General features: G+C 44.1%; 1 protein-coding gene across 2 annotated transcripts in view; it reads right to left on the bottom strand.

The window, feature by feature from the left end:
- The window catches only part of EBF2 (EBF transcription factor 2), a 132,089-nt gene that overhangs the window by 13,280 nt on the left and 93,782 nt on the right, over nucleotides 1–25,027 (bottom strand). Inside the window, exons 7-14 of one of the 2 annotated variants that reach the window (XM_059490873.1) lie at nucleotides 22,912–22,993; nucleotides 12,054–12,171; nucleotides 11,372–11,374; nucleotides 10,167–10,297; nucleotides 9,151–9,277; nucleotides 3,530–3,618; nucleotides 1,152–1,217; nucleotides 335–512 (exon numbers count right to left, since the gene is read on the bottom strand). In XM_059490873.1, the coding sequence (XP_059346856.1) occupies nucleotides 335–512; nucleotides 1,152–1,217; nucleotides 3,530–3,618; nucleotides 9,151–9,277; nucleotides 10,167–10,297; nucleotides 11,372–11,374; nucleotides 12,054–12,171; nucleotides 22,912–22,993 (794 nt within the window). The remainder of the gene's footprint in view (nucleotides 1–334; nucleotides 513–1,151; nucleotides 1,218–3,529; nucleotides 3,619–9,150; nucleotides 9,278–10,166; nucleotides 10,298–11,371; nucleotides 11,375–12,053; nucleotides 12,172–22,911; nucleotides 22,994–25,027) is intronic. The other variant, XM_059490872.1, reaches the window with a different exon arrangement.

The following is a 25,027-nucleotide window of genomic DNA, read 5'->3' as shown; positions in this document are numbered from 1 at the left end:
TGGAATGAGGCTGATGTTGGAAAATAAAACAGCTCAAGAGGCGTCCCACAGCAGCCCCATCCTGCTGGGGATCTGTGCACAGACCCCCAGCCAGCAATGCCCAGAGCTAAAGGCACCACTGGGCACAGGGAGAGGTTGGAAATCAGATCTGGGAAAAGAGATTGGGAAGGAGAGGCTGGAAATCAGATCTGGGAAAAGCTATTGGGAAGGAGAGGCTGGAAATCAGATCTGGGAAAAATGATTGGGAAGGAGAGGCTGGAAATCAGATTTGGGAAAAATGATTGGGAAGGAGACTGGCTGGGGTTTCCAGCTCCAGGAACGCTCCGGGGCTCACCCTGGTTGTTGCCCTGCGCTGACTCGGAGATGCTGACGCCCAGCTGGCTGCCATAGGAGTTGATGCCCATCATGGAGCTGTGGGCAGGGGAGCTGGGCAGCGCGGGGATCTGCGCGGGGTTGCGGGGCACGCTGTACAGCGCCTCGGCGATGTCGGCCGCGCGTTTCAGGATCAGCTCCTGCAAGGAAACAGCGGGGCACAGCTCAGGCAGGAACGGGGCAACGGGAACCCCCGGGAACCTCCTGGGAACCCCCTGGGAACCTCCTGGGAACTTGCCAGGAACCCCCCAGGAACCTCTTGGGAACCTCTTGGGAACCTCTTGGGAACCTCCTGGGAACCCCTCGGGAACCCCTCGGGAACCCCCCAGGAACCTCCTGGGAACCCTCCAGGAACCCCCCAGGAACCCCCCAGGAAGCCCTCAGGAACCTCTTGGGAACCTCCTGGGAACCCCTCGGGAACCTCCTGGGAACCCTCCAGGAACCCTCCAGGAACCCCCCAGGAACCCCCCAAGAACCCCTCAGGAACCTCTTGGGAACCCCTCGGGAACCTCCTGGGAACCCTCCAGGAACCCCCCAGGAACCCCCCAGGAAGCCCTCAGGAACCTCTTGGGAACCTCCTGGGAACCCCTCAGGAACCCCCCAGGAACCTTCTGGGAACCCTCCAGGAACCCCTCAGGAACCTCTTGGGAACCTCCTGGGAACCCTCCAGGAACCCTCCAGGAACCTCCTGGGAACCCCTGGGGAACCTCCTGGGAACCCCTCGGGAACCCCCAGGTACCCCCCGGGGCCGGCTGCACCCCCACCCCCGGCAGCCTGACCTGGTTGTTGTGGGGCGTCCCATACAGGGCCTCAACCAGGTCAGCAGCTCTTTTCAGCAGCATCTCCTGTGGGGCACAGGGAAAGAGGTGTTGTAAAGGCAAGCTCTGGTCAATAAAATGAAGTAAAATAAATATATAATAAATAAAGAAAATAAATAAAAATTAAAATAAATGAAATATATAATAAATGAAATAAAAATGTATAAAGAAAAGGACAATAAAAATAAGTATATAACAAATAAAATTACAATTATTAAATAAAAGTATATAAATAGCAATAAAAATAAATAAGAAAATAAAAATAAATACAAAATACAATTAATTAAATAAATATGCAATGAATAAAATACAAACAAATAACTAATTGCAATAAACACAATAAAATGGTAAAATAAAATAGAACGGGAAAATAAATAAAATAGTAAATTAAATAAGACAGAATAGACTAGCCTGAAATAAATAAATACAATAAATAGACGAATGGAATGGAATAGAATAGAATAGAATAGAATAGAATAGAATAGAATAGAATAGAATAGAATAGAATAGAATAGAATAGAATAGAATAGAATAGAATAGTTAAATAACTAAACCATGAGCAAGTATTCTCTCAAGTGACTCCAGTATTTGTGTGTGGTTACTCTGAAGCCCGGGTGCGTTCAGGTGCTGTGCTCAGGTGTTATTTGCCAGGTCCCTGAGGGATTTAAGCCCTCCCAGTGGGTCAGAGCAGCCCCTCAAAGCATGAGTCCGTTCGGAGCCAGCGGGAGCCGATCCCCGGCGCAGCCGTGCCGAGCGCGGGGCTGCTCCATGACCCGGAGCTCTCCAGAGTCCTGAACCTGCTGCACCTCAGCAGTGCCAGAAACAGAGACAAACCCCAGACCAGCCCGCTCCCCCGGGGACTTCAATGGAAACCTTGGCATGGACGCATGAACGTGTGTGGGACTCAGTGCATCCCTTTGCATGGACTCACAAACGTGTAGGGTTCAGTGCATCCCTTTACATGGACTCACAAACGTGTAGGGTTCAGTGCATCCCTTTACATGGACTCACAAACATGTGTAGGGTTCAGTGCATCCCTTTGCATGGACACATGAATCTGTGTAGGATTCAGTGCATCCCTTTGCATGGACTCATGGATGTGGTAGGATTCAGTGCATCCTTTTAAATGGACGCACAAACATGTGCAGGATTCAGTGCATCCCTTTGCGTGGACACACAAACATGTGTAGGGTTCAGTGCATCCCTTTGCGTGGACACACAAACATGTGTAGGGTTCAGTGCATCCCTTTGCATGGACTCACAAACGTGTAGGATTCAGTGCATCCCTTTGCGTGGACACATGAATGTGTGTAGGATTCAGTGCATCCTTTTAAATGGACGCACAAACATGTGTAGGATTCAGTGCATCCCTTTGCATGGACACATGAATCTGTGTAGGATTCAGTGCATCCCTTTGCATGGACTCATGGATGTGGTAGGATTCAGTGCATCCTTTTAAATGGACGCACAAACATGTGCAGGATTCAGTGCATCCCTTTGCATGGACACACAAACATGTGTAGGATTCAGTGCATCCCTTTGCATGGACTCATGGATGTGTGTAGGATTCAGTGCATCCCTTTGCATGGACTCATGGATGTGGTAGGATTCAGTGCATCCTTTTAAATGGACGCACAAACATGTGCAGGATTCAGTGCATCCCTTTGCATGGATTCATTAATGTGTGTAGGATTCAGTGCATCCTTTTAAATGGACGCACAAACATGTGCAGGATTCAGTGCATCCCTTTACATGGACTCACAAACGTGTAGGATTCAGTGCATCCCTTTGCGTGGACTCATGGATGTGTGTAGGATTCAGCACATCCCTTTGTGTGGACACACAAATGTGTGTAGGGTTCAGTGCATCCCTTTGCATGGACACATGAACGTGTTTAGGATTCATTAAATCCCTTTGCACGTACACACAAACATGTGTAGGATTCAGCATATCCCTTTACACGGACTCATAAACCTGTGTAGGGTTCAGTGCATCCTTTTACATGGATTCATTAATATGTGTAGGATTCAGCACATCCCTTTACACGGACACAGCCTTTGGGCTCAGGGATGTGCCACCAGGGATAGGGCAGAGCACAAGGACAATGAACTGGGAACGTTCACTGAATTCAGTTTAGCAGCAAAATTACACAGAAACCGTTTGAACTCTAACATATAAAAATCACTGTGGGTTCTACCCAGTCCCATTCTTGCCAGTTTTACAACTAATTGGTGAATTCTGATGTGATTGTAATTTAAGATGGAATTGTGTTTCTTTTATGAATTAGAAGTGAAAAAACACATTTGGTGGGCTGAATGAAATGCTTAAAATTATTTTACCTTAGCTAATCTTTCAGGGTCCCCAGGATGTCTTGGGATGACCTTCTGCAGTCTTTGGAAGCCATAATCTATGGTAGGTTCATTTAAAGCTGGAAAGAAAACATCAAACCCCACCACATTATATCACTGTATCTAAACATGTATTTTTGTAAGGTTCTGTCTCAACAGGGCAACAAAGAAATCACAACTTCTGCACTTAAAACTGCTCCTACCTCCCTGGCTGCCTTCTCATCCTCTATCAAGGGCTGAATGAATAATTTGCAGGATGCAGCAGCATTGTCACAAAATACACCTTTAAAGATTAATGTTTCACTCTGGACAAAACCATGACAGCAATAAAGCAAATTATGAGACAAATACACACTAGAACAGGTCTTCTCCTGCTGGTTGCAGAGCCAGAAATCAGACAGCCCTGTTTGCTCCTCTAATAAACACATTCCACACACGCCCCCAATGTTCTGCAGTCCTGAAGTAGGGCACAGCTACTCATTAGACACATTCCCTTCCCCACTTGTGTGTTCTGCATACGCTGCCACTTCCCTGTAATGATCTTAATCTCTGGTGGATAAACCAGGATATTTTGACCCAGATCCTCAGTTAGCAATAGCTGGCAGAGCCCTACTGGCACCGCTGATGATTTCAGAAAACTTCAGACACTTTCATAGTCTCTGCTAGGAAACAGCAGCAATAATACTGGGATTTCTGATTGTTCAAACTCCAATTTAAACTGGTGCAGAACCCAAAAGTCAGCTTGCGGCATTCTGTGTGCTCAGGCTCTGCCTCCAACACCTCAGCAGTGCCACTGAGCACCAGCACAGTTACAGGGATGATTTTCTTTGAATTCCCTCATTCTTCAGAATGCACATTTAGTACAAATGACACATTCATGCTGAGGATTCTGTGAAGAATTCCATGACACATTTAATAAGTAACATATGTAAGTCCTTTAGCACTACCCTCAGTCAATGCTGGTTTAGACCTTCCTGTACCATTTGTGGTTCTTTTGGGAGGGGAAAAAAATCTTTTTTAAAAATAACTGGCACTGGCACAGCTGAAAACCCCTGATTACAAGAGATGCTGATGGTTCTTACTGAATGATCCAAAGTATCCTGAGCACCTCACAGGAGAACACAGGAGCACCAGAAGAGGCAGACTTTTACACTGATCCAGGTTCCCTGTTTATCTCTGTTCCCTGTTTGTCCCTGCCTGCCTTTGGTGTAACACCATGAAGGTAAAAGGTCACATTCACCACTGAGATACATTTTATATTTACTTTTTATTAAATAATTATGGCATGGCATGAAGTTTAAATATTACAGGAGATAATCAAGTGGGAATTGAGCAGAGAAAACCCAGACCTGAGAATTTAGTCTTGGCTATACTTAGAATGTCTTTGCTCTCCACTGGGAGCCATTCTGGTTTGCTCAAGGAGTTTAATAATACACATTTCAACAGCCACAGAATCTACATCCCGTTTGGGAAGATGAGTTTTTGGGGGGTGGGCTATTTTGCCAATAATCCTGAGAATTAGAGGCCAATTCTCTCATCATTATGTGGCATTTCTCTTCTTGATCACAAATCTATTCATTTAAGTGATATAGCTAAAGCTAAAGAAATGTGAAATATATAGAAATTCAAACATGTGAAATATACAGGGATTCAAATATATATAAACTTACTAAAAATAGCTAGTGGGAATATGCAAAATGCTAATTCAGGAAGAAGAAGCTGGCTATTATTCAACAAACATTTTTCCAATGGATTGACATGGACAGTTCCATCCTGATAGATCAACAGCAGCAAATCATTTCCCAACAATGCTGAATTGTTCACAGGACTCAGCCATCCTGAATCAATGTGTACATTATGTCTTTCAGCACAAAGGTTTTCTGTACAGCCTGCAACAAAATTGCCCACTACTGGTTTTACTCATTAATGGAACAAAAATATCTCTGTTGTGAAATCCTGTGAAAAACCAGTACCAAGTATTTGGAGGAGTAAATTGCACCTTGCCAAGTGGAGGCCAAAGATGAAGAATCCACCAGCAAGTTTAAGCGGCTTCCCAATAATTCTGCTTCCACTGAGGAAAGAGCTGCTGAGTCAGGAGTGATTTATCTGTGTATTACATAGAAATATGCTGGAATTATGTCCAAATTCTTTGGGGTTCATGGATTCAGAGACCATAAAGGGGTCTGACACACAAGCAGGCTCTTCATTGTTTCCTAGAAATCAGATGTCTGACATGAAACCCCTCAGAAAATGGACTCAAGTCCAAAATCCCATTGGCAAACCTCAAATCCAGAGTTTCAGGCTTAAGGGGTCTCTTTAACTTCCCAAAAGAGTTTAAAAATCTGGGCATGGCATGAGATAATTTATGCACAAAAAGAGAAGCCATCTAGGGAATAAGCTAAATTATCAGTGAGCCTGTAAACCTCTCCCTAGCAAAATTGTTTTAACAACAGATTTGTTGTATAAGAGTAAGGATGGATCTAAATGTGTCACCAACTACCTGACTTTGTTTATGTGAGGCTCAGAGTCTGGACAATGCCCTTTCTTTGATGTTCTTTACCCCTCAAAAGCTGTGTTTTTTACCTTAAACGCATATTCTGACTTGCTGGGATAGGAGGGGAAGGAGAATTCTCACAGCTGAGCAGGTTCTTCCATGGCCCGTGGCTGCATCTGGCCCTGTCTGCAGGGCCTGGCTGTGACACCCTGCCAGCAGTGCAGGCACTGGGAGGGGTCACTGTCCCCCCACCCATCCCAGCACATCAGATGCTGCAGGAGGAGGGTGCAGATGGACCCTGAGTGGAGCAGCCTCTGCTGGTCTCACCCTGGCAGATCTGGGAAAGGGCCATGTCCAAGGGTGTCACCGACATCTTCTCATAAAAATCCTTTCTTTAGGATTTTTCCCCCTTCTGAGAAGCTGTGGCCTCAGCAACAAAACAATGGTTATCTGCTGCTGTGGAATGCAACAGGTGGATGTGTGATTGGTCTCGGGTGGATGTTTGGATTTACTGACCACTCACGGCAGAGCTGGGTCTCGCTTTCTGCTGAGACACGGATCTTTATTATTCATTCCTTTTCTATTCTTAGCTTAGCTAGCTTCTGAGAACTTTTCTCTCTATTCCTTTTAGCATAGTCATAATGTAATATATATCATAAAATAATAAATCAAGCTTTCTGAACATGAGGTCAACATTCTCGCCTCTCCATCCTGCAACCCTTGTGACCGCTGTGACACAAGGGCCTCAGCACAGCTCTGCAGCTCACCTTGGACTCACCCCACAAAGCACAGCACAGGGAAAACAGGAAAATCAAAGTCTGCATATCTCTAGAAATATCCTGAACCCATAAAGCTGTGGCAGAGGGAGAGCAGTTTTTGCAGTGGGCTGCCCAACCTTTAAGGTGTTAACAGAGAAAAGGCACCTGTGACACTAAAGTTTGAGTCATGGAATGGTTTGGGCTGGAAGGGACCTTAAAAATCCTCTTGTTCTATCCTGCTGCCATGGGCAGTCACACCTTCCACTTGTCCTGGATGCTCCAAGCCTGTCCAGCCTGGCATTGGACACTCCCAGGGACGGGGCAGGCACAGCTTCTCTGGGCAACCTGTGCCAGGTCCTCACCACTCCACTGGGAGGAATTTCTTCAGTAAATCTCACCTAAATTTCCCCTCTTTCAGTTTGAACGCATTACTCCTTGTCCTGTCACTACAGACCTTGATGAAAGGTCTCCCTCTGGTTTTCCTGTCAGCCCCCTCAGATCCTGGAATTCTCTGTTTCCCCATGCCTTTCACAGGCTAAAGCAGTGACAGCAGGAAATGCTCTGTCACCTCAGCTTTTTCTGTCCAAGGGAACTCACTCTTCCAATTTATGGAGCTCTCTGCATCCTTGTAAATGTTGTTTCTCACAAGCAGAAAACAAGAGCTCCAGTCTCCTTACAAGATTTAGCAAACCAGCACCTTCCCATCTCTGGATCCTGGCACAGAGGCTGATATAGCACAACCCAGAGCCCAGCCTCTCCCACAGATGATTTTATATTGCTTTGCTCTGACAAGGTAACCCCTGGAGGATTTCTGCTCAGCAAGGAAAATTATGTTCCAAATCTCCCTGATATACACATTTCCAGGTTAGCATCTCTGTGACAAAGTAAATGCAGAGCTGTGATCAAAGCTGAACTAGGAAAGCCTACAGACGTGCCCTCAGCTGGCATAAACGGGTGTGTTATTAAAGCCAAGGGAACTATAACGGAACCACTTACAGCAGCAGAGAATTTGAATTTGTGTCATATTAAAAGCAGAAGATGAGGCTACAGCAAGATTAGCAGCAGAGAGCAAATGTCTTTTTATTCCAGGAGCAGCTGATGAAATGAAAGCAATTCAGAACAGGGATGTGTGTGCAACCTGTATCCTCACCAGATGAAGGCACACGCAGGGAACAAGTGCTTGGGTGTGGTTGTGGGATCTCATCCTGTCAAGATTTTTACCTCAGATGCTTTCAGAGAGGGTTTTGACCTCAGACCCATGGTGGACAGCAGACTGAGGGGGGGCACCTAGCTGGGTGACAGTGGGAACTGTGGGTCCCTGGGAGCCAGCATGCTGTCAGGACTGTCCTACATTGGCTCAGCTTTCCAGTTCTTTATGTCTGTTGGATCAGGACCCTTTGCTGATAAGGTTCTGGGTTCACATTTGGGATGGGACCTTTGCCCTCAGATGCCCCCATGCCTGGCTGTGCTTGCCCTGCCCACGAGTCCATGGAATCTGCCTCTGTAAACTGTGGTTGTCACCTTTTGTTATTTTCACTAATAAAGTTTTATTTTCCAGGCTAATCCATCGCTCCCATTCCTTGCAGCTCCTTATGTGGTAATTTAAAAACAGGCTTTTCTCTCTCATTTGTAGTATTTCATCTCTTCCTTCAGCTGCTAAAGTTAGTTCAGCCACTGCCATTCCCCTCCAGCGAGCCATTTGTCTGGGCTTTTGCTCTACTCCCCAGCACATCGTTCCATGTCTACAGAACCCTGCTGGCTTCACTCCTACAGGAAGTTTTCCATGTGGGAACCTTATGGAAGAGTCCACACATCCCATTCTGGTGAGGAGAGGAGGCTGATGGCTGGGTTGCAGCAGCCCTGAGTGAGAACACTTGGGAGTGGAAGCACTGAGAGCCCCAGAAGTGCAGCAGTGCCAGCACAGCACACTTTGCAGAAGCCCAAAGACACATTAAGACACATTACAGGACACAGTGAGCTCCCACAACAGCCTCACTGTGCCAGTTAGATTTACCCTTGAAATGTGCAGCTAATTTTTATATTAATCTTTCCAATAGTTTCAAACAATCTTAGTGTGATTCCTTCCAAAAAAAGAAAAATAAAAAAGAAAGAAAAGGTCAAATATAATCAGGCTGAATGTAAATATTTGGTTGTATATTCTGTAGGCAGACCCATGTTGTGACAGCAGTTGGGAAAAATATTAATGTGGAGTAAAAATGCCTTATGAAATCTCCCCCATGTGTCACCACTGCCAGAGTGGCCTTGGACAAGTAACAGGGTAAATTAATTAACAAATTAATTAATTCAAACCAATACCAGTCACTGACACAGCTCCTGCAGCCCAAATCCCAGGCACCCACCTGTGTAAATGAACCTGCCTGGTGCTCCTTTGCAGAACTGTTTGGATTTGTAGGACAATGTCACCTCCACCACGCCGGGGATGTGCCGGGGCGGCGTCTGCACGCGGATGGCGTGAGGTGTGATCAGCTGGGAACGGCAACACGACAGCACCATCAGGGCTCTGCTCTATCCTTTCACTTCACCAGTAAATTACAGAAAAGTTTGGGTTGGGAGGACCCCTAAAGACCATCCAGTCCCACCCCCAGTGAACACCTTTCTCTATCCCAGATTTCTCCAAGTCCTGTTCAACCTTGCACACTTCCAGGGATGCAGCAGCGACAGCTTCTCTGGGCTACCTGTACCAGAGCCTACCCTAAAAAATGTCATCCTCATTTCCAATTCTACCCTTGTTCACTTTAAAACCATTCCCCCTTGTCCTACCATCACAGGCCTCAGTAAAATCTCTTTTTAAAAAAATTATCACTATAGATCAGCAGAGGGATACACCTCGGTTAGATCCTCGCTTCCAGGGAGAGGATCACACATTTTAGGATGAATTGTCATCAAGAAACTTGTACTGTTAAGCCCATTGGTTAATTGATGGCTTATTCCTGGGCCCAGATGGATTTTTTTTCTCCTTCCTAAACTTAAACCCTTTCTTTATTTCTCAACCTTTGCTTATGTAAATAAACCTGTTTAAATAATAAACCCTGCGGAAAAATTGGTAGAGTAGCATTCATTAAGTTCATCAGTAGGTAAAAAAAAGATGTGGGAATATCAAATGTCTCCTTCAGCTCATATCAGAAGACAATTTCTAATAATGTCTTTGATTTTATAGACACCTAGAATTGTTCAGTTCCATTCTGGGTATCATTCAATAATATCACAGAGAAAGGAAAACACATTCCATAAACTCCCTTCACACAAGCTTCTGTGTCCCACCTCACAGCACGGAACAGGAACAGGAATTAACCCCGTTCCTCCTCACAAAAGGGAAGTCTCCCCAGCTCAGGGGCACGGGGGCAGCTGTACCCACCTCGCTCCACACCAGCATGGTCCCAAACACCACCTGCAGCCCATCGAAGAAGTTGTCCCCGATGATGATCACCATGGCTCCCCCCGTGGTCCAGCCCTCGCTTGGGCTGATGGCTTTGATGCAGGGCGTGGCTGCACAGAACAAAAAAACCATCAAAACAGCTCTTGAAGGTGTCTGTTTTCATCCTCCCAACAGCTTTGAGGCCTGGCTGTAAATCCCTGGAGCAATTCCTGTAAGTATCAAACATCCCAAGTGATGCAAAACCTGCATCACTGGTGGAGAGCAGCTCCACCCATCCACACCTGGGAATTCCTGAGTTCCCACTGCTAGCAGAGGCCTAGGAACAAGTCCCTTCCAGCCATTCACCCATTGAGGCTTCTCACCACTCCACAAACCCCAGTATGCTGAGAAATAAATAAATAAATAAATAAATAAATAAGTGCTTTCTGCCTTGCAAGTGTTAATTACTTGCCTATTCATTACTGGCACTTAACATCGTGTCATTAAAGCCTAATAGGCCAACTGTAGTGGGTGTAAAAATGAGATGCTTAAATGATTGTGCAGAGGCTGCTTAAAAAAAACCAAAATAACACCCACTGATTAGCATAGGATCCCACAGACACAAACCCTCTGGAAAAAAAGGTACAGTCACATTCATTACATTTATCAATGGGTGAAAGAAGATATGGGAATATCAAATGTCTCCTCCAATTCATATCAGGAGATAATTTATAATAATTTTCCTGATTTTATGGGGCCTTTATTTTTTTATTTTTTTTATTTCTCTCTTCCATATGCTCAAGGCCTATGGACTATGCATCCCATCAGGAACCCAATATGGTTTCCAGGCCATAACCAAAGTCAATCCATCACTCCATTCCCAATGTTGACAGGGTCAGAGGTGGAGGGGAACTTTGGCAGTGCTCCAAAAACATGAGACTCCTTTGAACAGCCAGTCAATCACATCCAATCAGTCAAGGAAAAACTGGATGGCTTCCTAGGCTAGGAATCCTGGGATTTTCCTTCTACCATTTCACTGCCCGCTGGGGGAGAATTAACACCATTCCGAATTCTTTACTGATTCAATCATTTTCTTCCAGTTCATTAATTCTTCTTTTAGGTTGATACAGGGCACAGTTAAGAAGTGGGGCAGCAAAACATTATAATGAAATAATATCCTTGCTTGTCTTTTCTACTAACATCACCAGCTCTTCTCACTTTCAGTGGCTGCAGGAGAGGGAAAAGCAGGCACTGATAGCACTTTCCAGCATTTTCCAGTCAGTTTTGAGCACTGTCTGCATGAGGGAGGTGGAATGTTTTGGGAACGAAGAGGGAGAGGAGGGGCCGAACGTTTTGAAACTTAACAGATACAAGAATTTGTAATTGCTTGAATACAGTCCCCAACCCATCCTGGAGCTGGCCATGAGTCTGGCTTAGCCAAACAAACTCACATCAATTAGTGTCAGCTCCCTCTGCGCATCGTTAGGCTCCGTGCACAGTTTGTTTAAGGGAACCAGTGACACTTTTTCATACACATCTTGTGCTGGAACGGCTCTGTTTAACTAAGATGTCATCTTGCCTAATTTGCCTGAAATCAAATCTATCCCAGCTGAATGAGAGGGCTGAAATTTAGATAATACTTAGTGTTTCTGTGTTTTTCATCTTTGCAGTACATACTAATTAATAAATTGCAGGGGGATGGGGAGTCAGTCCCTTAGATGTGAGGAGGATCATATTTTGCATGCAGTAGACACTGTTTTCCTGCCTCTGCCTTCCCCAAACCCCCTGAGGCTCTGCAATTCCCCCTTAGCTCTCCTTCCCTCCTGAAAACAAACAGAAATGGAAGAATGGGTAATTTCTTCTCTGCTCTGCAGACAAAAGTCCCACCTTCTGAGGGGTCGAGTCTTCTTGCTCTCCGCCCGTGCTTGGAGTTGTTGTGCACGAACATGTTGTCAGACACTGCCAGCACGTGCCCATCCACGTTCACTGTTGTTGATAGCACCACCTGGATGTTTAGAAAGAGAAGGAGAAAACAGCCAGGTAAACAATTTATTTGAAATTCAACTTGTTAAGGGTTAATTATTCAGTTCGGCTAAACTTTACACCCTTGTTTTGTAAAATGGCAGGACACACTGCAGGGGTTTAAGAAGGGGAAAAAATATTTTCACCCTTCATTCAGTGCATTAATTGCATTTAACACAGCATCCTGTGGGCTGTATAGAAGTCTCACTGTAAAATGACCCAGCTCCTGCAGGATGGAAACTCCATGAAAACAGGACCTAATATCATGCCTGGGTTTGATATGGTGCCTCCTGAAAAATCATCTGAGCCTGAGCACCCCAAACCAAGAACAGGTTTTAAACATCAACCTCCATGACTGGGTTCCAATCTGAATTCTTAGAGGAAATAACTGTATATATTAATTAATCTCATTTTAGTTTTTACAGTATCCAAAGCTCTAAATCCCATCAATCCAGATAAAGATATGTGACTTCAAACCACAAACTTTTGGGAAAAACAAGTGTTTTAACTCCTGAAAGAAGATGCCTTCTGATTGACTGGTTTTGACCATTAGTTGGTGTAAATGAGCTTAATTCCATCCCACTGCCACACCTAGAGTACAGCACAGCCATGGAGAGTCAAACCCTGCATGTGTTCATGGATTTTCACAGCCTCAGATGTCACAGCTGAGGTAAGAGAATGTCAAGCTCTAATTGTTGATAAAACTCTATCCAGCACAGAGCAGGAGAGACCTTGCCCTCCCCAGGCTTAGGCGAGCTTAAAGAATACTTTCTTTCTCGAGACAACTCTAATTCATTCCAAAAGGCTCTTGTCATCCTGTACTCTTGTACTTCTCAAGCATTCTTGTCACAGAATGTGTTGCTTTTGTGTGCCAACTGATTTCCTCATTCCCATTAGGGTGGGGTGTGACTCCATCCAAAGGGAACGTTTCCCTCATGACATAGCTGAGCCCACTCAGATGCACTTCATTATTTTCCCTTCAACAATGGAAATAAATTTTAGTCTCTCACTGGCCAGCCCAGAACACTCTGTGGCAAAGGGAAATAGGCCTGAGTTATTCCAGTGTCTGAGATATTTACGACAAGTGTTTAAATTGCAACCAAATGTAAATAAAAAGTGTGTCTTGTATATACAGTTGCACTTTGGAATAGAGACATCTCTGAGCTCACTTACACGAGTGGGTAAATACACACCCACTTGCTCTCAGGAAGAGAACAGAGGCAGACTTCAAGTGTTCACACATAGAATAGAGTCATGGAATGTCCTGAGTGGAAAAGAGACCCACTGGGATCATCCAGTCCAACCCCAGGCCCTGCACAGACACCCCAAAATCCCACCCTGGGCACCCCTTTCCAAACCCTCCTGGAGCTGTGGCAGCCTCGGGGCCGTGCTCATTCCCTGGGGAGCCTGGGCACTGCCAGCACCTCTGGGGGAAGAGCCTTTCCCAAAATCCAACCTTTCCCTGATCCCCAACCTTTTCATGGTCTCCAGCCTGACCGTCCTTGGCACAGCTCCAGCTGTTGCCTGGTTCTGTCCCTGTCCCAGAGCAGAGGTCAGTGTTGGAATCACCATTTGGGTTGTGCACAACACAAGGGCCACATTTTGGTAGGAGATGTAGAGACCCCCACAGCAATGGCAGAGTAATGGCAAGAAGCAGTCCAGAAGACAAGTGCTGAGCATCCTCTACTCCCTGAGCCAGCAGGAATGGAAGATGCACTTCCAGACCTCTCTCCATGTGTGGCTCCATTTTTATCCACCTCTCCCATCCATGACAGGAGGGCCAGAGCCACTTGGCCTGTCACAGGCTGGGAGCCAGGGTGAATAAACAGAGCATTCTCATGGACAGGATAAGATGCAAAGTTCAGATGTGGAGCAGAACCTTCTCAAAGTTTGGGACCTTTTTTGCTGTAACCTGAATTTCAGCAGAGATCTTTGTCATTGCTACACCACCACCACCACCCAACTCCTCATCCACGGTGTAGAAAAAGGACATGTGAGAACATGGACATCAAAATGACTGAATTTCTTCACTTTGCCCCAGCTGTTCCCTCTTGCCTGATGGAGATCACAATACAATTGTTTTATTCTGGAGATTAAAAGCCAATGTTTTATGGATAAAAGGAGGAGGAATGTGCATTCCACCATGGTCTCTAACTCCCAGGCCCTTCCCTTTCACAAGCCAACTGCTTTCCCCCAGTGAGTATTTCCTGGGTCATGAAGGGTGACCCTTTCCATCTGGAATCAATCAGTCAACTCCTGACAACTTCCTGAAACACCTCACTCCATTTCCTGTTCTCTCCCCCTTCCCTCTTTCCCCCTGGTTTGCTTCACTCTTCAAAACTGCAGGCCACAGCAGCTTAATGTTAGAGGGTCAGACACAGTTAGACTCCAAAACACTACACAAGAACACCTTTGACCTTCAAAAATCTTTACATCTTAGCTAAACAAATCAAGGTCAACATTTCTTACCATTACCTTGTTAACCATTTCTATGCACTTTTGCCAATACCCTCCTGAACACGTATTTATCAACCACACTTGTTCTCCCAACGTCGTAAAATAGTCCAAGCTCTTTTTAAAAAACCCTGAATTTAGAGCTGATGAAAGGTGATGTGCAAACTTCCCTGGAGATTTAAATTCTGACTTTTGCCCACAGTGCTGGCAAATGGTTCTGGTGAGTTTTTCTTCTCCTGCCCTGATGCCACCACTTCTCGTGTATGATAATTTGGCTTCTTTGCCTATTCTCTGTGGATGATCTTTTACCTAACACCAGTTGTTAATGCAAAATTTAATCTAAAGGGAATGATCTGAGAACAACAAAATAGGTCATGTAGGCCGTGGATTCTGGTAAGTGAGGCTGAGGGCCAAATTTTAGGCACAGACAGCTAAAAACTTAAGATTTTGTGCCACCCAAAAGCTGGACCAAACTGTAACCTCTGCTGAGGTTTCAGAGCACAGCAAGCAAGCAAGAAGTAGAGAGGACAATGTGTTATTCCTTCATCCTTCCAAACACAGACCCCATCTCCCTCAGAACACCGGGGGAATTGAGGATTCTAAGCTGTTTTCACGCTCCTTGAGGTTCTCCCTGTCAATCTGCAAAGGTCTTCTTATCAGCTGAGAGGCCACAGCCATAAAGCTGTGGTTCCCCAGCAGTCCTGGGGAAATGCTGGAGCTGTATCCACATTATTTTTGTTTCCCAGGTGGATTTCTGTAATGCAATCCTTGCTCAGAACCCACAGGGAGGGTTCACCTCCCGTGACATCCAGCCAAAGTGTCTTTAACACTTTAAACTCGGCTTCTCTGAGCCCTGCTGCCCCTCTTTCACCTCCCTGCACAGCTCAGGGGGTTGGGTTTCTTTACAAACCTTCACCTGGGTACTACAAATTTCCCTCCCCTAGCTGTGTTATATCAGTATTTTTATATTCTAAAGTGTGCTGCTCTTCAAATCAGAGATATGCAAATCCATTCACATCCTCAGATATAAAATCTGTATCAGTCACAGACACCTATTTAGACATATGGTACAAACATTCCAGGCATACAGGCATTTACTTACATGTAACATATCTCATCACTGTGTAAATGATCTCTCTCAAAAAATTCCTGTTACCATTCCAAGTGTGGAAAAAATTCTTTATGACATTGTACATCTGGAAACAATATTGCATTCCTGATGCACTTTCCCTTGTAACTCTCTAGTCACAGCACCATGTTATTTTAACTTTTCAAAAAAACCCCACCCTGTTATTATTATTATTATTATTATTATTATTATTATTATTATTATTATTATTATTATTATTATTATTATTATTATTATTATTATTATTATCCAGTTGAGTGGAAGGAAAGATGTCAGGCCTCATCCTGCTGCCTGGATTTGGACAGAGCTCCCATTGATGTCAACAGGAATTTTGGTTGAGGGAGTAACACAGGAGGAGAGCCTGGATATGATGGGTTTGCCTCAGAGTTGGATTGGGAATAAGATAAACAATGTGGAAAATGCCAGCAGCCTCGCTCTGCTCAAAACTTCCATGGAATTCTTTGGGAAATCCTCTCCACAAGCCTGATCCTGCAGACAGGGGGCTGACAGCAAACTGGGCACCCTACCTTCACCCAGGGAAGCTGAAGGTTCTTGGGACACAGGCTTGGACACCACTCCTGGGTCACTGACACCTTGTCTGCTGCTGTTATCCACAGACAAACCATGGAGCTGCTTTCCTAAAATCATTTGCAGCCATTTCCACCTTCTGCCTTTGACACTCGTCTTGTTTTAAAGCCTGGTGATGAGGGAATTTATGGCTCACAGCCTAAATTTATTCCTAGTCAGTTTGTACTTAACATTAGCTCTAACATTATTATTTCCCTTCCTGACCTTCCTGAGGGTAATTTCAGAGAGCAGTTCCACCCCTCCCCAGTGCAAGTATTTGAGCCAAGCTCTTGTCCTGCCCCTGTCCCCTTAATGACCCATTCCTGCACCTGTTCCAATGTCATTTTGCTCTCCTTTGGCTGTAGTTAATCCAGTGTATTGTACCCAAACAAGAATTCAGAGGGGCCCAACACAACAAATCTGCCTCCTTTGTGCTGGCAGTCTGAGGCTGAGTGGATCTCATCTGTAGTTTGTTTTTAATGGATGAGACATCACTCTGGGAACTCTCTTTCCCCATGGATATTTGGCTTTCAGATCTGAGCACATTAAGCTCCTTGAGTACTTTTTCTCTTGCAATTGAGTCAGTCCTTCCCTTACTCACTCAGAATATAAAATAACATCACCTTTTGTTGGGCCAGTCAGTACCCGATGAAGAAATCTGCCCCCCCCAGGAACAGGCCCAGGCTCTGCTGACAGCAGCTGCATTTGTTTTGCAATCTCTGCCTGGGAAATTAGTCTCCCATCATGCTTGTTCCATGTAGTGTTCACCTCTACCAGCAGCTCAGTGATCCCTGTCCATATCCCAGCCTGACCACAGGAGTCTCTGGCACTTTCCTTCCCCAGCAGCCTGAACAGGATTCTCATTTAGAGCAGTGATGTTTTATCCTTGCCATCCTTTTTTGCTTCCTGCAGCCTTCATTCCTAACTCCCAATATCATCCCACCCCTCTCCATCATTTTCCATGTCCCTGAGTGCCACAGAGCCCTCAGAGCTCTGGATTAGAGTGAGCTGGGTGAAATCCCAGCCCCAGCCAGCTCTGCGCACGTGCCTGATGATGAACTGATCCAACCACTCCGAGGTCAGGAAGGAAACCTCCCCAGGGGTGCACCTTGTTATTTTTCCTTTCTCTTTCTCCCTAGAGCATCTAGAGGAGTGGGGGTACCTGCCAGGAAACATTCCATGTCATGTTTTCTGCTGAAAACAGGGGGCAATCACTGACCTTTCTCATTTTGCTCCTAAGAAAGGACATTGGTTCAAAGCTGATCACTGTTAGAACCAATGTCTGCTGCCTGCTACCCCTCCCTGTTTAATCCCTGTGCTCCTGGAGGAAACAGGATTCCCAACCAACAGGAGCCTAATGTGTGAGCACCGGGTCTCAGCTGAAGAGCCTCAGCTTAATTCTACGGAATTATTGTCCCCCCTTCACACACCACTCGTTACCATTAAAGTATCACTGGGCTTCAATCAAGTTCTGCAGGAGAATTCCTCATTAAATGGAGGGCATAGTTTTTGGGGGTTTTATTTTTAAGTTCCATTCCTGGGAGAATCCCTCACTGAGAACACAGCCCTGACTAACAATATCCATGTAAACTCAATTTGCAGAGGAGCTGAACTCAAACCCTCTGTTTAAATAAGTAATTTTGGGATGATTTTTGCCTCAGTTTTCCACCCATCAGCTTTATTTGGAAACATTTTAATTTATAAATAACCAATATTTTTTTTCAGTTAAATTCACAAGGACATACTGCTTGATCCCTGTGGGTTTTGGGCAGCCATCAAGTAACTATGAAAGTACCCCTTAGTTCTAGAAATATTCCCTTTCCTTTAGTTCTAGAAAGAGTCTCTTTCCCTGCTTTAGCCACTGACAGACATTGAAGAAGTGATTCACAATAAAATCATGTTACTACAGGGGGAACAAAAACCTCATTAAAATAATGATCACACATTCCTTAACTTTTGATGTAAAACATAGTTTTCAACAGCACAAAATCATTGCATCTGGTTAAATAAGGAAGGCAAGAGGATCACAAGGCAGCTGGTGTTGCTCTCCAAACTAAAGAATTATTGTAAAAAAACCACAACTCTTCAGGCATCTGGAGCTGCATTAAATTTACAACACAATGTTAATGCAACCTTTCCTCCCCTTTCTCTCCCCACCCCCTTTTTTAATGATACACATGAAATCTAAGATTTAATTTATCTTAATATATTGCTAGTATAATATGAAATATCTAAATCTTGTAATGGCTCTGGAAGTGAGGCTGGGGCCAGGCTTGGCCACTGGATCCAGTGCTTTGGAGCTTTGGGGATGAGCCAAGCCAAGCCCAAACCGTGCAGCTTCACACCCATTTTAATCAGAAGCATTGCTTGATGCTTTTCCATCACCAGTAACCACTGCTCTGTGCTGGAAAGCTCAGTAGGATGCATTGCAGGGCACTATTTCCACATCTCATATTTGTACTTGTGCCTCAGCTCTGGGCTTTCATTCAGGCTCCATTAAAGAACAAAAACAGCCTTGGACAAGACCCTTTCAATCCCAGATTTCAGCAGTGATTTAAATGAGAACTTTGGTAGAAGGATTTTCTCTGCTCTTTTGCTTAATAACCACAGAGGAAAAGGAAGATCCTGATGTCTCCTGGAGGTTTGACAAGCACTACTCCATTGAAAATGAAAATATTTGGTTCTGCAGAAGAACACAGATAGGAATTGAAGCACACTTAGATGAGCATTGCTGCAGAATTTTGTTTGCATAAGGAAAGCCAAGTGCTTGGAAGTGTCTGGGAAAGGAGGGACTTAATAACAACAGCTGTACAAATCATTTATTGGGGGAAAACCAGCAGAATTCTTAGATATGGCCCAAGACTGAAACATAATGAATTAAATAATGAAATTAATAAACCATTCTGCTGCCCTGTGGTTTTTGAGCCTGCTTTTACTCTGCTCACAGGTTTCTGCACTGGCAGGATGCACAACTACCCCTTCAAACTTAATAGACAACTCTGCACATTCATTACTCTGCCTGGTGAATATCTTAACAATTAAAATGAAAATTAACATGTCCAAAGTGTGCAAACAGACCACTAATATTTTAAAGTAATTTTTTCCCCCCACTTTTGACTTTCAGGGTTGCTGACAGGCCATGCCCAACAAGCAGCAGGCAAAAAGAATTTATCAAACTTTTAAAACAGAAAACTCAACAAACACAAAAAAAAAAAAAATTAACCAAAAATAAAAGAAGTGTCCAGAGGCCACTGGAGTGTTTAAGAACACTCCTAACTCTGGTTATGTTCAGGGAAGTAATGATGGTGTCCTTAGAAACCAGGAGGCAGACAGAAAACAAGCTGTCTCTGCCCATTGTCCTTACTGTTCATCATGGCTAATTTGCTTTGGAACACGGAGCTTTGTTATTCCCAAGGTGTCAAATTTTAGCAATTTGAGCCACTTTTTGTATCTTTTTTTATCCACACTGACCTCTGCAGCCCAGAACAAAGCTCAGCAACCCATGAGTCCAGCTCTGAAGCAGCCTGAATGAAGATCCTGCTCTCACTCAAAACCTCAAGCATTCTGCCATTTGTCTCAAATGTTTTCATTCTGTAACTCTGAGAAAAGGTTGACATTTTTGGGGGGTGTTGATATAAACTAAACTGAACTTAGTGGTTTTAAAGGTTGATCTTGATTAATTTGGGGGCCTGAACTGAACTCTCACACTGAGACTCCCATTGACTGAACGCGCAGGAGGGGTTGAAGTTACCCCAGAGAAACAGAACCCTGGAGCTTCACTTGGCTCTGTTTGCCCAGCTTGGCATGTTTGGAGGCAGAAAACCCAGCTGAGGAGTCTATCCTGTTGGAATCCTTAAGGTTAGAGGGTTTTTAGGAAATGGTTAAAAAAGTATAGGCCTCAGACTGAAGTTTTGTTAGCATTGCAAATACAGCAGAAAAGTTTCCCATGCAAGCAGAAAAGTTTCCCAAGCAGTAGACGTGACAAACTACAATAGGTCTTTGAGGAATTGGCTTTAGGATGGCAACAAGGTTATTTAATGTATACCTTTAGAAGGTTAGCATGAATAGAACTCTGTTCTTTGTCTCTTATGATCTAGTCTTTGTTTTAGCTACGATTTTTTGTATGTTTTATAAGATTGGATAGAATGTTTGTCAATATGTGTTTTCTGTGTCTGATTGGCTGAATTGTAGTCTGAGATGATTTTATGTATTGCTGTACCAGCGCTGTTGGGGGAGACATTTTTTGGTGTGGATCAGTGAGCTGTCATGTCTCCATTTTGTATTTTGAGACTGATGTGCTGGAAATAAAAGCAAAAATCTCTTCACTGGTCTGGTTACAATGTTATCCATATTTGGATATTTTGCCCGGCCTAGTGGGTTCCTTTTTTAAGACGTGGGTTCCTGACACCATTGGACTTCTACCTGCCCCGTCCCCCGCATATCCCAGCTCATTCTCCTCAATAAAGTGCTGATTTTGGTGCAGAGACCAAAAGTAAGGCCAGGCAGGAGAGCTGCCCGGTGGATGGGCTGAGGAATGGAGGAATTCCATCCTCATCCACGGGACCCTGCAGGATTTGGTGCTGTTTCCCTGTTTCAGGTTTCCCTGGACATCTGAGGCTGTTGGGCTCTGTCACGTCCCCATTCAGGTGAGGTGACACCAGGGATAATGCTAAGAACACAGACAGATTAAAGTTTGATCCAAACTCCTCCTTCAGCTCAGCATCTGATGGACATCAAGGATTTGAGGATTTTTTGGGAGTGGCCAGCATGGGTTTGAAATCAGAGCTTAATTTCTCCAATATTCCAATGTGTTTGGGTCCAGGATTTCTCTTTTGGCAGCTACAGCCAATATTCTGTGTATTATGGCAGTGCCTCAGGTCCCCAGGTGTTCATCAGGAGAGGCCTGGGCACGATTTTTTACAAACTCAGAACAAAACCCCCCCCCCAAAAAGGAGATTATTTATGTTTCCTGACATTCTGCAATCAGTTCTTCTTGCTGGCTCCAAAAGCCAACAAGATGCGTTTACATGCTGTAAAAGAGGTTTTCTTTTACTTTCCAGATTTTTAGCTTTCTTGGCAGATGATAACTAATTGCTGGTTCTTTTCTTTATGGAAATTGCCACTTGAAAAAAAACCTCAGTATAAATTCCCTAACAATGAGCACCTCTTTTTTTCTCATGTCTTATCATCTCTAAAGAACACAGAGTGAAGAAGTCACTGCAGTCTCTTTAAACTACTGGTGAAAAAAATTAGGTTGGTCAGGAATTTTTCTTGAAATTTCTTCATGCTCCAAACTAAAAGGTAATAAAACTTTTTTTTTTTTTTGCTGCATTTCTTTAATTTTTCTGAGCTTTCAGAAAATTTTGTTTTGCAGGATTTCTCGTAAAAGTTGAAACTTATTTTTAAAATTATTAAATTTTTCAGCGCTAGCAGAAGCGGAAGAAAAATAAAAATGACAGCATTTTGAGAATGCATTTTGATGGAAAGTCTGAAGCAACTCTGTAAACTCCAGTGGAGTTTTAACTCTGTTTATAAATGAGGAAGCTCATGTAAGTAACCCCATTTGGAATCAGAGATGAAAAGAGAGGTAAAATGGCTCACCAAAGGTCCCCCAGAAAAGCTGGGGTGCAGCCCAACCACCTGATTCCATGGCTGTGCCTCAGCCTTGCCCCAGAGCCGGCTCCAGCCCCACTTTCTGACATCTGACAGCACATCCAGGCTCTCAGAGCTGCACATCCCCTTGCTGCTCTACCAGGGGCTGAGCTAAAGGGGAAGCTATTTATTAAACAGAGCTGCCGAAAAGGTGAGGGCAGGAGAACCTCTCCTCTCCTCTCCTCTCCTCTCCTCTCCTCTCCTCTCCTCTCCTCTCCTCTCCTCTCCTCTCCTCTCCTCTCCTCTCCTCTCCTCTCCTCTCCTCTCCTCTCCTCTCCTCTCCTCTCCTCTCCTCTCCTCTCCTCTCCTCTCCTCTCCTCTCCTCTCCTCTCCTCTCCTCTCCTCTCCTCTCCTCTCCTCTCCTCTCCTCTCCTCTCCTCTCCTCTCCTCTCCTCTCCTCTCCTCTCCTCTCCTCTCCTCTCCTCTCACATCTCAAAGTGACCATTGCTATTTTGGCTTCTTGGTTTGTTGTTGTTGTTTTTTACAGAAGCTGAAGGGAGGATGTGAGAGTGTTAGAAAGCAAAACATAACAGGGAAAGAGGTAGGAAATGAGGAGGTTGCTTGTGTAGCACGTACAGAGCTACTTTGAACAATTCCGAGGCATCTAAATATCACAGGCACGATCCCTGCTGTGGGCAGCTGGATCTGCGAGTGCTTTGCCCGAGGGTGTCAAATCAAATATCCACTGCTGGTTGGTACAGTACAGCACTTCCCCCTGGGGATTCAGGGTGGAGAAGGAGGGAAGGAAAAGAAAGGAAAAGGGAAAAAAAGGTTTAAACACAACAAATGGAGAAAAACTTGAACGCTGTCTGATATGGCTTTTGTCATCGTGTTTGTTAGGGGCAGTGCAGGAGAGAGGAGATGGGAAAGGAAAAGAAGAACAGAGGCAGACAGGTTAATGCTGAGCCTTGTAAGACTTACCTGGAACCGTCTCATATCTCTTGGGTTTCCTGCTGTTTTCAAGCAATTCTGATTGCACTTGAGAAAAAATTTTAGGAAGAATCTGGAAAGAGAAAGAACCACATCACTTCTATTAACCACAGCAAAAGGTGTAGTTATATTCTGGTTTAAAATGTACATGAAGTGGTTTGCATCATACTGGGTCTTACAGGACTGCAAGAATTTATCAAAACACAAACAAACTAAACTCTAATAAATGGAATTTACAAAAACCAGCAGGTAAAGTATACCCAGTGTGACTGAAATCCACTGTGGTGTAAGTGAACATCATTCCTCTGATCTACACCCAGTCCCTCTGCACAGGTTTGATCACACAATTTTAGTCTTTTCTTATCTCTCCCTCACATTCAAGGTCTTTTTTTGGCTGTCTGGAGGGACTTCCCATGAAACAATATAGAAGGATAATGGTATTGTGGAGACCACAAAACCAACAGGGCAACTCCGAGGCAGATAAGCCTTGGAATGTATGAAAAACCCAGGAGCAAACACAGCTCAGGGAGGAACCTGATGAGGATTCATTCTGATGGTGTTTCTTTCTGATGAAGATTCCTGTCACACAAGCAGAGGAACAGAACTGCCAAAAGCCCAGACTGTTCCTATCTAGATTCGGAGGGAGGATAAGGAGAACACGAGCTCAAGTGAAACATGACAGCTCATGCTGTCCGAGCAGATAAACCCCTTAATATCCCACAAAGTTCTTGCGCCAATTATTTTTGTTCTGTCACATACACCCATCTTCATATGGTTTATTATTCTGTAGAGTTTAGCTTGTCATGTACCCAAGTTGAATCTCCAGCCTGTTTGGTGACTCACCCAACACTGCATGGAGATTTTAGAGTTTAGAAATATTCTGCAGGAATTTTTCCCTAAGCTATTCCACCAAATTTTGTCTCACATCCATGGAGGAAAGGATTCACCCCTTTGTTTTCTGATTGAATCTGAACACTTCAGAGGTGAAGAAATTGTGTGAAAAGCCACAGTTGTTGGAACAAACAAGTTTTCAAAATTTAGGCAGAAGCAAGAAATATTTTGGCATCCTCTCTTGCAAGTGAAAATATTCGCCGTGATTCTTTCCATTTCTATTTGTCAGACAAGATGGGTTTAACCACAACAATTATAATTAAAAAAATAAATCAAAGACTTTGAGATAGATTTAGAAGGAAAAAGAGTCATATACAAGAAAAAATAAATAGTTGAAGAATTGATTTTGAATACAAAGAACAAGTTATTTATTTATTTCTCTTGCTGAGTGCTTGCCTTTAAAAAAAAAAAAAAAATCTGCTTTTGCAGTAAGTTAAAGTCCCAGGTGAGCCAGGCCTATTTCCCTTTCTGTTACTATGACAACGATTTTTTACCGCAGTCCCTAAGTCCCTTCAGAACTCACACATTCATGCCTTGAATTAGAACTTTAAAGGAGCAAGATGGATATTTCCTGGGTTTACCAGCAACACCCTCCAAACCAGCCCCAGCACAAGACAATAATGCAGAAATCTGCTCCCCTTGTTAGTGCCACTTTCTCTGCACTACTCCCACCACAAGATTTCTCCTCCATCTGCCCAAAATACAAAGAAAAAGCCACGGGTTGGAACCATTTGTGTGTTGCTTGAACAAACCAAACCCCTCTGCAAACCTCACCCACAAAAAAGACACAGATTGTACCATATAAAACCACTGCCCAAAACCCACCATGACCAGGGACCCTTTTCAATTAAAATGTCCTCTTTTTAACTATTACTCCCTTTAATATCTCACAAATACGTTAGATATTTTTAAAATGTTTATTTTCTCAAGGTGAGACTGTTATTTTCTCCACATTTCCTTCTCATTTCAGGCCTCCCTTCAGCAGGACATTGAGGTTCAGCAGGACAGAGGGGTCAGTGCTCAGCTCTCACAGGGCAACTTCTGCCAACAGAGCCCTGGGCACCTCCGTGGCTTCCAAACTAAAAATCTTACAGAATTTCATGCCTTGGGAGCAGCACTGAGTATATTTTATTAAATAAGTCCTGTCAAGTCCATGCTAAAACCTGTGACCTCTTTTATACGAAAGATTTGGTGAGATTTTATCCATAAAAATGTT

This window comes from Ammospiza nelsoni, chromosome 30 (assembly GCF_027579445.1).
Source record: "Ammospiza nelsoni isolate bAmmNel1 chromosome 30, bAmmNel1.pri, whole genome shotgun sequence".
In the NCBI taxonomy this organism is placed as follows: Eukaryota; Metazoa; Chordata; class Aves; order Passeriformes; family Passerellidae; genus Ammospiza; species Ammospiza nelsoni.
Note: the sequence above shows the minus strand (reverse complement) of the source record. Positions and strands in the feature narration are given on the sequence as shown.